This window comes from Megalops cyprinoides, chromosome 21 (genome assembly GCF_013368585.1).
Source record: "Megalops cyprinoides isolate fMegCyp1 chromosome 21, fMegCyp1.pri, whole genome shotgun sequence".
NCBI classification, from domain to species: domain Eukaryota; kingdom Metazoa; phylum Chordata; class Actinopteri; order Elopiformes; family Megalopidae; genus Megalops; species Megalops cyprinoides.
This window is the reverse complement of record NC_050603.1, coordinates 2115001-2127315: the sequence shown is the minus strand read 5'-3', so window position 1 is coordinate 2127315 and position 12315 is coordinate 2115001. Positions and strand designations below refer to the sequence as shown.

The 12315-nt window shown below is 46.9% G+C and overlaps 1 protein-coding gene across 1 annotated transcript in view; it reads left to right on the top strand.

Annotated features, from left to right (window-relative positions):
- Positions 1 to 2756: 2756 nt before the first annotated feature.
- The window catches only part of LOC118796462 (retinoic acid receptor beta-like), a 28779-nt gene continuing 19220 nt past the window's right edge, over positions 2757 to 12315 (top strand). Inside the window, exon 1 of the mRNA XM_036555338.1 lies at positions 2757 to 3174. Within this exon, the coding sequence (XP_036411231.1) occupies positions 3021 to 3174 (154 nt within the window). The 5' untranslated portion in view covers positions 2757 to 3020. The remainder of the gene's footprint in view (positions 3175 to 12315) is intronic.

The window sequence follows — 12315 nt, the reverse complement described above, 5'->3', positions numbered from 1 at the left end:
CCCTTCCTGAAACAGATGTTGGTAAAAGTGGACATGCTTCATTAATACGACAATGAATGTTTTGTTTCTGCCGCGGGATGCCGCAGAGGGATGCAAATTCAGCTGAGGTCATGCATCATTTTGGAGGGGCTGCATGCTACTTTTCATAACCCGAGATAAAGCACACAGATGGTAAATGAAGGAAACTCTGCAGCCCGTGAGCCAGCTCCTCTGGGCTGAGTTCTCCTCCAGCTATGGTAAAACTCTGTTTTGCTGTGCATTTCTACCACAGTGAAGCTTTGCAGAGGCTGCTGTGGGCTGTGTGTGTGCATGTGCTGGAGCACAGCTCATTAAGATGGACATGTTCATTATTACCCTCTAATTACAGGTGGATTTCCAGGTGTATTCATTACCTGTGGGGCTGCCCAGGGGGTGGGGGGTGGTTAGGGTTACAGTGTGTATGCCCTGGGGGGTTTGCAAGGGTTCGGCTCGGCTGACTCCCTTTTCCATAATTCACGACCTCCTGATGATCACTCTCTCCCTGGAGTGTGACAGGACTGTATAAAGTGGCCTGTCAGCTGACCTGGGACCAGCCGAGATGGAGGAGGGAGTGTGGGGGGTGATTCGGAGCTACGTGGTCCCTCCATTGCACAAAACGCCACCAAAACGCCCATGTCAGCTGCGCCGGTCCTGGCATGGTCGCTAACCATGACCTGAGCAGTCATGTGACTAACCGATGGGTTAAAGGTCAGTGTCCCGAGCAGGTAGAGCAGCTGCTGTCCCCAGCTGGTCCCCCTTGGATTCAAGTCCATCCCAGCATGCCGCTCACCCAGAGAGAGGAGCTCTTGGTCGACCTCTAGTATGAACTGGCCCTTTATAATGACCCAGATTATAAATATTATTAAAGTCCATGTCATGCGTGCACACGCTGCGGGTGCATTTGAGTTCTCACTGGTCCACAGGATGAGGACTTGCATAATGAATGTACAGTGTCCTGTGATGACTCCCTTGGAAAGAGCTATTTCCCTAGATTGATCGATCAATTGGTTGATTTTTTTGGCAGAGGAAATCTTTTTTTTTCCTTTTTTATGGCAGTTTTGATAGAATTGTAGGTGAAGGCGGAGCAGACAGTGAGTGCGTGTCTCTGAGAGGACCGTAGCTGAACTGCGCCCGAGATTGCAACTCTTACTTCTCATAATTTATGCAAAATAATAATCATTTCAAAAGTGGCTGCACAATGTAATAATGTGGATATTGATTTACTCCAACACAGAACGGCCCCAGAAGTCTGTGGTTCTGATTGACTATAATTTAAAGAGCATAAAATTAATGTGAAATTCTTTCTTAGGGATGCTCTTTTAGTCAGATGTACCAGCCCATGGTTTCAGCACGTTTTAGTATTCTGTCATCCTTCCCACCAAAGGCAGGCATCATCCAAATCCTCTAAACCCACACAATGTTTGATTCCCAGTTCAAAAAGAAAACTGCTGTATGCTAACATCTGTGTCAATGACTTAAATGATTATCACACACATTTTTCAAACCAACCAGAAAACGCACAGCCAACAAAGAGAGCTAATACAATTACATGCATCTCCTTAAATAAAGTAAAAAATACGGCCTTCCATTTCCTCAGGGGCAGTATTGTGCGTATTAAGTGGAAGTAAACTGCGGCATAGTGGTGGATGTTGTATCTTCGTAATTTTATTATCGATTTTAAATGTCAGTTTGATCATTTTTATTGCTGCCAGTCCGTAATGGACCTCTAACGTGGGAAAGCCAGTCTGTGCTGCACGCGATGGTGCTGCTACCCCGCCTCTCACAATGCAGGGTGACCGGGAGGGCTCCACGTGCTAAATATACATTAGAGATGACAGCGCAGGTAGGATAGTGCATGTCCATTCATTAAAAACTCACTCTGCGGCTTTATGCCTTTAAATAACGGCCCGACGGCCCGAGTGAAATGAGTTTTACACTCTTCATGGACGGAACGAAGTGTGTGCGCAAACCAACACGTGTTTATTCTGTTAGTGTCAAAGCCTACATCACCGTCAGGCAAATAGGTGCACGTAAATTACTGCTTATGTTGAGTTAGGCATTGCCGCAGCGGTTGCTGCTCAGTCTAATTTTCCTCGCAATTTTGATTCTAATTCAGTTAGCCTGTTCGTTTTTTCAAAGTCCTGTGTTTTTCCAGCCAATTTCTCTCCCTTTCAAGCTCTCTAAGTGAATGCATTACGCAATGAAACGACAAGTGGAAAGACAGCCTTCTGAAAGAAAACAAAAAAAGTAGGCTACACGCACATACGACCATACAAAAAATATTTTTGAACAAATGTCCTGCGTTGTCCACCGAAAACATAACTGGCAAGCACTACTTTGGAGTGGTGAAAGAGCGCTGCGCGCCGGCTGCGCTTCCCCGCTCCGCCTCGTCGCGCTGCGGAGCCGCTGCATGAGAATGCTGGGACTGCGTGATGTCAGACCGCTCGGGTCATTTGAAGGTTAGCAGCCTGGGAAGGGTTCACGGAAAGTTCACTCGCATATATTAGGCAATCCAATCTTTCATTCCCTGTGACAAAACTAGTAGGAAATGAGCTGCGTGGAGGCAGGAGAACCCATTCGTCATTGAAGGAGAGATGTGGTTTTTAAACCCGAACTGTGTTATTTATATGAAAAGAAAATATTTCCATCAAGCGCGCGTGATCTAGCAGCATTTCTTTCTGTGTAGTTAACCGTGCGGGACGGGCCGTGCAAAACATCAAGATAAACGTACAGGGATATTACTGCTGGGGGAACTGCCGACACCCGTACCGTGGCATTTGGACTGCGTGGAAGATGGCAAATGAGCGTTCGGATCAATTACAAGCCTTTAGCAGCGTTGCCTGTCATAATTCATGATTCCAGTCTGGGGGGAAAAAAACAAGATTTTACGTGCCAAAAAAGGAGGCAGAGTTTGATGGAGTTGGGTTCACTTTTGTGTGCGGTTTCCCTCTGCATTTAAAAGATTCCAGGCACTTTTTGCAGATTGTTGCGAAGGGGACATTATGTTTGATTGCATGGATGTTCTATCAGTGAGCGCGGGACCAATGCTGGAATTCTACTCCTCCACCCCTTCTTGCATGCTGCAGGAGAAGGCTCTGAAAGCGTGCTTCAGCGGGCTGACGCAAAGAGACTGGCCGCATCGCCGAAGCGCTCAGTGTAGGTCCAGTTTTGTTGCGGCTAACTCGTTTCCCATGTTTGTTTATGTACAGAAATCTAAGCGCAAATCTGATCGATTCCTCACTAAATAATGCAGCGCCCTGTGTTGTTGACTCGCCGAATTGCTGGGTGATCCCTGAAGATGTTGTGTTTTAGTGTGTTAAGATACTGGTGATTTATGATACACCCTCCTGCACACCGGGAAAGTTCCACAAACTAAAAAAAACAAAAACAAAATCACCCGCAGCCTATCCGATCCTGCGAGAGTGATTACTCTTATGATATTTCTGCAAAACAGTCTGTGCAATTCCTAGAAAAAAAAATAGAATTTCCATGCATCCCTTACTAAACAGAAGTAGAAAAAGTCTTGCACATGCAAACTGTTACGTTTTAATTTTGTCTCGGTGGCGTCGCTTTACTTCGACTCGAACACTTAAAACCCCCTATATCATGTGTACTTGGAACCAGAAGCCTCTCCGGTGCAAAGTGCGGCTAGTGGTTGATATACGTGCTGTAATGCAACGTAGTGTCCCGACACGGTGCAGAGAAATGCTAAAGGTAAACGCGGGCAGCGCTCCAGCACGGAGGATGACAAGGGGACGGCGGTTTGTCCAAGGCAAACTCCAAGCTGCCCGCCACACGCAACCACCGCTCCCTGACACTGATGTAGATAAATTGTTTGCGGACATTTCAACAAGGTTAGCCCAGCTACAGCTGGAAGACGTCACGTTCGACCCTCGCCTTTTCTAAGGCTATGACACCGACACCGACTCTTCTTGGTTATCAGTGATAGCATGTATTTATATTATTGTCTTGATTTTGGCTTTTTTTCCCCACGGAGTGTCGCTACGTGCCGGAAAAGCCCAGTTTACAGAGTAACCTTCGTGATTTAAAATGGCTAAATGAACACACAGAAGCGCTCGATCACAGATACGGTGGCCAAGCACGCAATACACAATGCATTTGCCCGAGCTTGTTGCGAATGGTGACAGCACGATTTCCAAATAAGCGACTTGTTTAAGTGTGGTCTCACTCGCTGCGTGATTCATTTCGAGAGCATAAGGACGCGGCGGAGATAACGTTAAGCGCCGCTGTCTGTCATTCGCCCTTATCTTCCTGCGGACCGTAAGTTAAACTCAAGTGGTGCTTATCAGTAAAGCGGGAGTGGAGAAGGCGTCAACGGCGACAGCTGCTCTGAACAGGACGCGCAAAGCATCAAAATGCGTTACTTTCATCATTTTCACATTTTAACACATTACTTGTAACATTTAGACTATAGGAAGCCCGAAGTGATATATCCTGTAGATTATAGCAAGTGCGTGTTTTACTTTACAGGGATGCATAGTTATTAAATTGCTACTGTATCACTTTACAGGGATGCATAGTTATTAAATTGCTACTGTATCACTTTATTGCTTGACCTGCTTTTAATGATCTCTCCAGCGCACTCAGTCAAATCAAGTCTACCCCATGAAACTTAACAATTAAAGCCGAAATGGTGAAACTTAAGGTCAGAGTTTGTGTGTAGCTTCAACACCAGAGGAGATTGGGTCAGAAAGTCAGTCTTTAGGTGGTGTTGAAAGCTTCTCTGGTGACTTTTTAGTCAGTAGCCTTTAGAAAGCGGGTTACATTACATGCATTTAGCAGACGCTCTTATCCAGAGCAACTTTCATCACAGTAGAACATAAATGTGCTGTAATGGTTACCTATGTTATTGGATTGGGAACTGGGACTTTGGACAGTCGTTTTTTTACTGAGGGGCGAGTGTTTCTGTTTTGTCCACATTGTTTAAGTAACCACGAGTAATTAATCAAATCGTATTAAAAATTAAACTGGGTCATTACTTTCTCCGATTACTGCACCAAAGTACCTCCGCATTTCAACGATTTAGAAACTCCGTATTGATGATTATGAGCTGAGAAGGCACGGCGTCCATTAATGTCCGAGGCAATGAACGATCGCATAATATTGGTGGTTTTACTTAGGTTTTTTTGTCCGAATGAAGCTTTATTTTAAGGTAATTTGGCACCAGTACTCCTTCTCATGGTTAGAGTGGCAATTTAATTTATTCAATGTAATAGTCTGCTTTCACTATGAAACTTAAGTTTTATAAGGAGTTTGCCTAATAGAAACCTCCGGGGTGTTAATTAACCAAACTGGAAATGAGTGCAAATTAAATGTAGTTTCCTTTCCTTCTTTTTTGGGTTCTCAGTTCATTATGATCAGAATACCATTGGCAGTTCATAATTGCCTTTTTCCTGTCCTCAAACCAGACAGTGTATTTAGCTCAGAATGGAATTAGACAGAAATGAAGTTAATTAATGAAGTGTTCTGGTTTTTTAGTGTTAGCATCTCAACAGAAGCGTGTATTTACACAGTTATGGAGCACTCCATATGAGGCAGATGGTAGGCGTACTGGATCTATCGGCTGATGTTTATCTTTAATGTTTCCCATGGCAGATTCAGCTGTGTGTTGCACAATCTGCATTTTTCAAATGTTATCTAGTCACATGGAGATAATTTTGCATGTGCTTTCCAACACAGCCAGATATGGCCACTGGTGCTGTTCCAGCTTTTTTCCCCCCTCTATGTGTGACTCTTTTCATAACAAGTAAAAGCGGAAAGACTTAGTAACCAAAACAGAAAGTATCCAATGTTGTTTAAACATAAAATAATCCCATTTAAATAAATTATCGCTCTTGGGGACTTTACTGGTTAAAAATGAAATCTTTGGTGATTTTGGAGAGACAACTTTTGGGCTGGTAGGCTTCCAGTTTGTTTCTATCAACTCCTGTCTGTCTGTCTGTCTGTCTGTCTGTCTGTCTGTCAGTCTGAAAGAGGCAAAACAGTGTCTGCTGTAGCGATGGGACAGTGAGCTGCCATTGGTCCTGAAATGGGTGGGGCTATCACAAGGAGCCAGTACTGTTTTGTTGTGGAGTGCAAGGTCTTTCAGTTGGTTCATGGCAAACGGTATAAAGCCTCGCTCACCCACCTCTCGTATGGGTGTGCTCAGACACTGGTGCCTGAAGGGAAGTGGCTTCAGGAACAAGGCCTGTAGTGCCTGCGTCTGATTGGCTGTGACATCAAAGGGGTTCTTCTGCAGCTATTTTTCCTAATGAGTGAATGAAACCAGATCGTTTGCGTATAATGATGGTTCTGGCCTTCATCAGCAACCACCCCCCCCCCCCCCCCCCCCCCCCCCCCACCCACCCACCCACCACCCCGCACACAGTGTTTTTTCAACACATTTGATTAGTTATATAATTTATCATATCTTTCCTTCAAAGTTTACATAAGAGTTTATCATATTATATTGGTCCAAAATGGGAAAATGGAAACAAATGATCTCATTTCTTTGCAGTGAACATTTTAGTTCATTTTGGAAGGAGGTCATCTAAAAATCCTCGCTGAGTAGTTTCAGCTGAGGGAATGACATTCTTTGTGAATGCCAGAGACAGGAAATTGGGGAAGTGGTCTGGAAGCTCTCCCTCTCTTTCCACTCTCTCGCTTTCTTCTCTCTCTCTTTCCCTCTCTCCTTCCCACTTCCCCTCTCTCACCACTATTCCCTCAGCTTGCCTCAGAGTAATAACACTTCGAGCAGCCTCTGCTCCACGTCACCATTCCTCACCCTGACTGATACACTATCAGGGGCAATCTGCCGCCTGTAGGTGATCCTTATTTAAATTAGCATATGCTGCTTAATCACACAGACCAATCGGAACATCTGAATCGGTCTCAGGTAACCAATCAAATGAAGTTACTGGCAGCTCTCCACCCGGTTACTGATCTTCATCTTTGTTTAGGTGGTATTTTTCAGGTAGCGGCCCTCAGAGCCCTTGAATCACAGAGATAAAAGAACGGCATGCTGACTGTGAGTGGAGTGTGAGTGTTTAAACTCCTCGGCTGTGACTGCCGGCGCACAGTCTCGGTAAACGCTGTCCTAGCAGAGCCAGCAGAGGCCACGCGGGGGATTAGCGGGAATTATTCGCAGACCGGAGCCCCGCTAAAACATTTGATTTCTGCTCTAATCACGGCCCCTCTCTCCTGAGGACTCGAGGGCCTGTGAAACTGACATGAAGGGCCGTTGGCACAGCTCGCGCGGTGAGCTCATTCTGCAGGAAAGTGCTGAGAAGCTCAGAGCCGCGCCTCCCAGAGTGGAGGAGGGACCTCAGCACCCCCTGTTTGAGGACCCCATTTTCTGGCACCAACGCCAGCATGGGGACTGTCATCAGTATTTTAACTATCACTGAAAACTTATGGGTTGGGGGGACTGCGTGGTGCACTGTGGCGTAGTGGTAAGGAGCGAATCTTGTAACCAAAAGGTTGCTGGTTCGGTTCCCCACTGGGCCACTGCTGTTGTACCCTTGGGCAAGGTACTTACCCCACAGTTGCCTCAGTAGATATCTAGCTGTATACGTGTGAAATTGTAACCAGTGTAAGTTGCTCTGAATAAGGGTATCCACTGAATGACAGTAATGTGATGACTGATATTTTGACGTGGGAAGTGTCTAGCAGAAATGTGTGGGATGGGGGGAGTTTTTATCCAGGCTTTAGCTGATGCATGGAGTTGGGGTGAGCTGTGTGTCTGGCCTGCTTGCTGTGCAGATCGGTACTCTGAACTCTGCTGCAGTGATCCCAAAGCTGGCATCGGGATCGAGTGACAAGCCAAGCAGGCGGCTGGAGAAATCATAACATCGCCGGGGTTTTAAAACGAAGGAATTTCCCAGGAAACCTATCCAGTTTCCCTCCCTCTGTCAGCGAATCCCTCCCTCCCTGTCTGCTTTACTGCTTGGTGCGTTCCTCTGTTGGTTTTATTAGCGCTTTGAAGTGCCCCCACACCTGTTGCCTTGGCGATGTAGTTTGTGGGCTTCTGTCTGACCATGCAGGGTCACGGCGGGGTCAGGGAGTTGCTGGGTGCTGATGTGGGGGTGCACATAGCCCCCCCGGGATTCATCCCTGAATCCACAGTTCAGTGCTTTAGTCCCTTTATGATTTACCGCTCTGCCGCTTCTCAGGTTGCTTGGACAGGAGTCCTGCTCCTGCACTGATCTTGATGTCACATGGATGTTTGAGTTTAGCCAGTGCTCTCTATCAGCCACTCCAGATGAGATGAGGATCGGTGGATCTGCACAGTGCCTGTTCTAGGCTGGTGCCTGTGAATAGGCAGCTCATGTTTTCCTGAATGAAGTTCAGCTGCAGTGTGCTGTGGTGCTGTCCCCCCCCGCGCCCCCCTGCCCCGCCCTTCACCCCTGCCCCTGCTCGAGGCCGTTCTGCAGCTGTAAGTGGCCTCTTAATGAAAAGCAGACCTGTGTTTTTTTTATTTTTCACATTTGAAGACTAGATGTAAAATTAGATGCCCTTTCTCCAAGACTCTCTTTGTGTTTTTTTTCTCCTCCTTGAGTGTTTTAAAAGCTTATAAATAACCACAATGAAATCCATACAGCCACAGAGTAACTGCTGAAGCTGGGTCTAATTTGGTGCACTCTGGGTGAACTCTGGCCATTTCCTCTCCCTCGGCTCCACCCTGTGTGTGTGTGTGTGAGTATGTGTGAGAGTATGTGTGTATACATGTATCTGCGTGTGTGTGTGTGTGTGTTGTGCGTGCACGTATGTGTTTGAGTGTGTGTGTGTGTGTGTGTGTGTGTGTGTGTGTGTGTGTGTATGTGTATGTGTATGTGTATGTGTATGTGTATGTGTGAGTGTGAGTGTGTGTATGTGTGTATGTGTGAGTGTGTGTGTGTGTGTGTGTGTGTGTGTGTGTGTGTGTGTGTGTGTGAGTGTGTGTGTGTGTGTGTGTGTGTGTGTGTGTGTGTGTGTGTGTGTGTGTGTGTGTGTGAGTGTGTGTGTGTGTGTGTACGCTGTATAGCTGCTCCAATCCATCAGTGCTTTTAAAGGGAAATGTATTCCCAGCTGACTTTGCTGGTGATCCAGAGGAAGGTGAATGCTGAAATGTTTTGACAGAGCTCAGCGCTAGGCTGTAATCATACCCCTAATCAGCTGAAATCTTGTCCCTCTGCCCCCAACGCACCTCATTTCACCAAAGCCTGAACTCTGAACTTCCTCTGGAGAGGAAATGTCTCTCTCTCTTCTCCCTCCCTCTCTCTCTCACTTTCTTTCTCTTTTTTACACTCCGCCATTTTCTTTATTACACTGTGCCTGTCTCATCTCTTTCCCTCACTTTGTATTTACTAATCTGTACTTTTTTTCTCCTCACTGTTTTTGAAGAGTGAAGTGCTTCTGTTTTTAACAAAGGGACAGCATCAGTTGTTTAGAGAAAGCTCAGCTTTAAGGTGATTGGTTATCAGAGCACACCTGTGGATCGCCCTGGAAACAAAATGATTGGACGACCCAGTGACAAGCATCTTTCAGACAGCCATGCAAGGGCCGTTCATGTGTGTCCAACCCATCACTCTCCCATAGGACACAGGAGAGTGGTTTCATCCAGCCAAGACCACTCATAAACCTCTGATGGAGATCTCATACTGATTGGTTGGTTGGGGCAATGATATTGATGACCCATTTCCAAAGGAAGAGATATTTCTGTATTCTTGTGGCATGCTTCTAAAGAGGGGAGATGTTTCTTAAAGGGGAGCTTGCCAAAGACTGGCAGAGACAGCAGCTGCTTCAGAGAGTAAGGGGCTGTTGGTGTGAAGATGAATCTGTAATCTAAAATATGGAGACTGCTCGATTTCCGTTCAATCTCTGCTGGCCATGGAAGACATTCACACCCCCTGATACACCGTGCAATTTCAGCTGTTAGAATGATTTCTCCAAAAAGAGTGTAATTGGAGTTAAAATCATAGTGTGCTCCAGCCTTATGAGATTAAGCGGATAAAATCCACACTTGGCTCCCAAGTGGCGCAGCCAGCTAAAGCGTTTAATCTGAGTGCAGGGCGAGCCCTACTGCTCGGGTGCGAGCCCGGCCGTGTCATCAGCCAACAGCAGCAGAACGAGATGGCTTCATTCCAGAGTGGCTACGGGTTGGTATGTGGGCATGATTCTGTTGTCTCTGCGCTCTGTCGCCCTCTGGTGGCCCATGTGGCATGAAGGCCCGCAGTGACATCAGTGGGGATGTGGCCATCCTCCAATTGGCCTGCGCCCCACTGTGGGAGGTGCAGTGTGAAAAACAGCCTGGCTGCATCCGAGGGCGGGATCGGACTGGCCTGGCTGCATCCGAGGGCGGGATCACACTGGCCTGGCTGCATCCGAGGGTGGGATAAGACTGGCCTGGCTGCATCCGAGGGCGGGATAGGACTGGCCTGGCTGCATCCGAGGGTGGGATCACACTGGCCTGGCTGCATCCGAGAGCGGGATCAGACTGGCCTGGCTGCAGTGGTCCTGCCTGAGGGAGAGAGGGTGTGCAAGAAACTGACTCTACGGTTCGGTTTGCGATTCAAAAAAATTAGGCGAAAATGGAAAAAGGATTAAAAAAATGCACGCACAGTGGATGTGAGGTTATTGATTACCAACACGCAGGAAGGAGCCAGCACCTCCCTTCTCTGCAAACCTAGCTCACCGGTGCCCTGCTGCAGCTCCTGAACAAGGGACGTGTGTTTGGATGGTCCAGAAGCCATCCAGGGGGTGTGCCTGACCCCAGGGGAGGTCAGAGCATCTCCTCTCCATCCTCCTCCGGTCTCCTCATTCCTCAGTGGTCCTCCCGTAATAGCTGTGGAGTGTGTGTTCACTCACAGGGATCTCGAGCCCTGTTTGTGCCCAGGGTTAATCGCCCCCAAACGCAAGGCTTTCCGCTCGTGTGTGCTTCTCGGTGTGTCAGGCTTCACATGTCTGCAGGTGTGTGTTACCTGTGTGAGTGTCAGGGAGAGGTGGGAGTAGGATGGCTCTGAAGGATGGAAGTGCTGGGAAGAGCGGGAACAGCTGGCAGGTTCGAAACGTGAAAGGACAGAAGGACAGAAAGACAGAAAGACGGAAGCAGCTAGAAGGGCAGAAATGGAGGCAGTTCACCGTGTGGCATGCAGATATGCCAGAATGCGATGCTCGATCTGTCTGTTCACGCCCGTGTTAACATGCAAAACGTGCTCTTATTAACGCGGAACCCCTGAAGTGTTAAATATTACATGCCTCTTGTGTCACCATGGTTTCTCTTACTGTACTGCGCACTGCGTGTCCGTGGTGTTTAACTATACATCTCACACACTAGATACTTACACCCCATGCTGTTAAGCATGACATGGTGTCTGAGTACAGCTCTTCCCCCCCCATACTGCGTACTGCAGGGCCCTTATCTGCAGGTTGTCTCCCACCTGCTGACTACTACGCAAGCAATGTACAGGTTTAAAGTTCATCCACTGTTTAAAGCTGTGACACTATTTGGCAGTTACATGCCACATCTCCCACATGCCAAGTTACATTATATTATATTACACTACATTCCATTTAGCAGACATTCTTATCCAGAGCGACTTCCAGCACAACAGAACATAGGTGTATCTATCCAAGTTAAATGAGCAGCAGTGTCAGTCACTATAGCTTGGAGCTTAGAATCAAATGTCCCTGTTGTTTAAAAGTGTTTCATCTCTTATGTTCTTTATACTACATCTCCCCAAAGATAATGAATCATCTCTCTTCTTACCACGAATCGCGTGTCCCTGATGTTGTCCCTGTGCGTCTCTTTGCATCTCACGATGTCAGTGTCCTCTGTGTCTCTCTCTCGCGTCTGAATGGCACGCCGCATGCCGGGTACCTCACGGAGACAGGGTGTATGAAGCGCTCCTCATCACAGAAAAAAGCGGCTTCTCCCATTTTCAGGCTCATCATTTGCACATGGACAAAATGGCAGCAGATGTCTGTCACTTATTATTGGAATCAAAAGACAGGCCGAGGAATTGAACAAATTTTTTCTGAAATGAAGAGAGTCCAGCCTGCCTCTCAATCCTAACAAAGGAAACTTAGAGGAAAAGACTTTTTCTGTCGTTAACATAGTGATGCGGGTTATAAAATGTGGATCACAGCATGAAATGTTAAATGGTAAATGGTTCATTTTTCACTTAAGGCAAATATTTATAAGTTCCAAGACCCCATTGTTTGGCCTTTGCTTTTTCTTGATATTATCCACATGTTCTGCTTGACCATCCAGCTGTGGTCAGAGGGCCGAAGCGTGATTGGGGTGAGGTTACGTGGCGA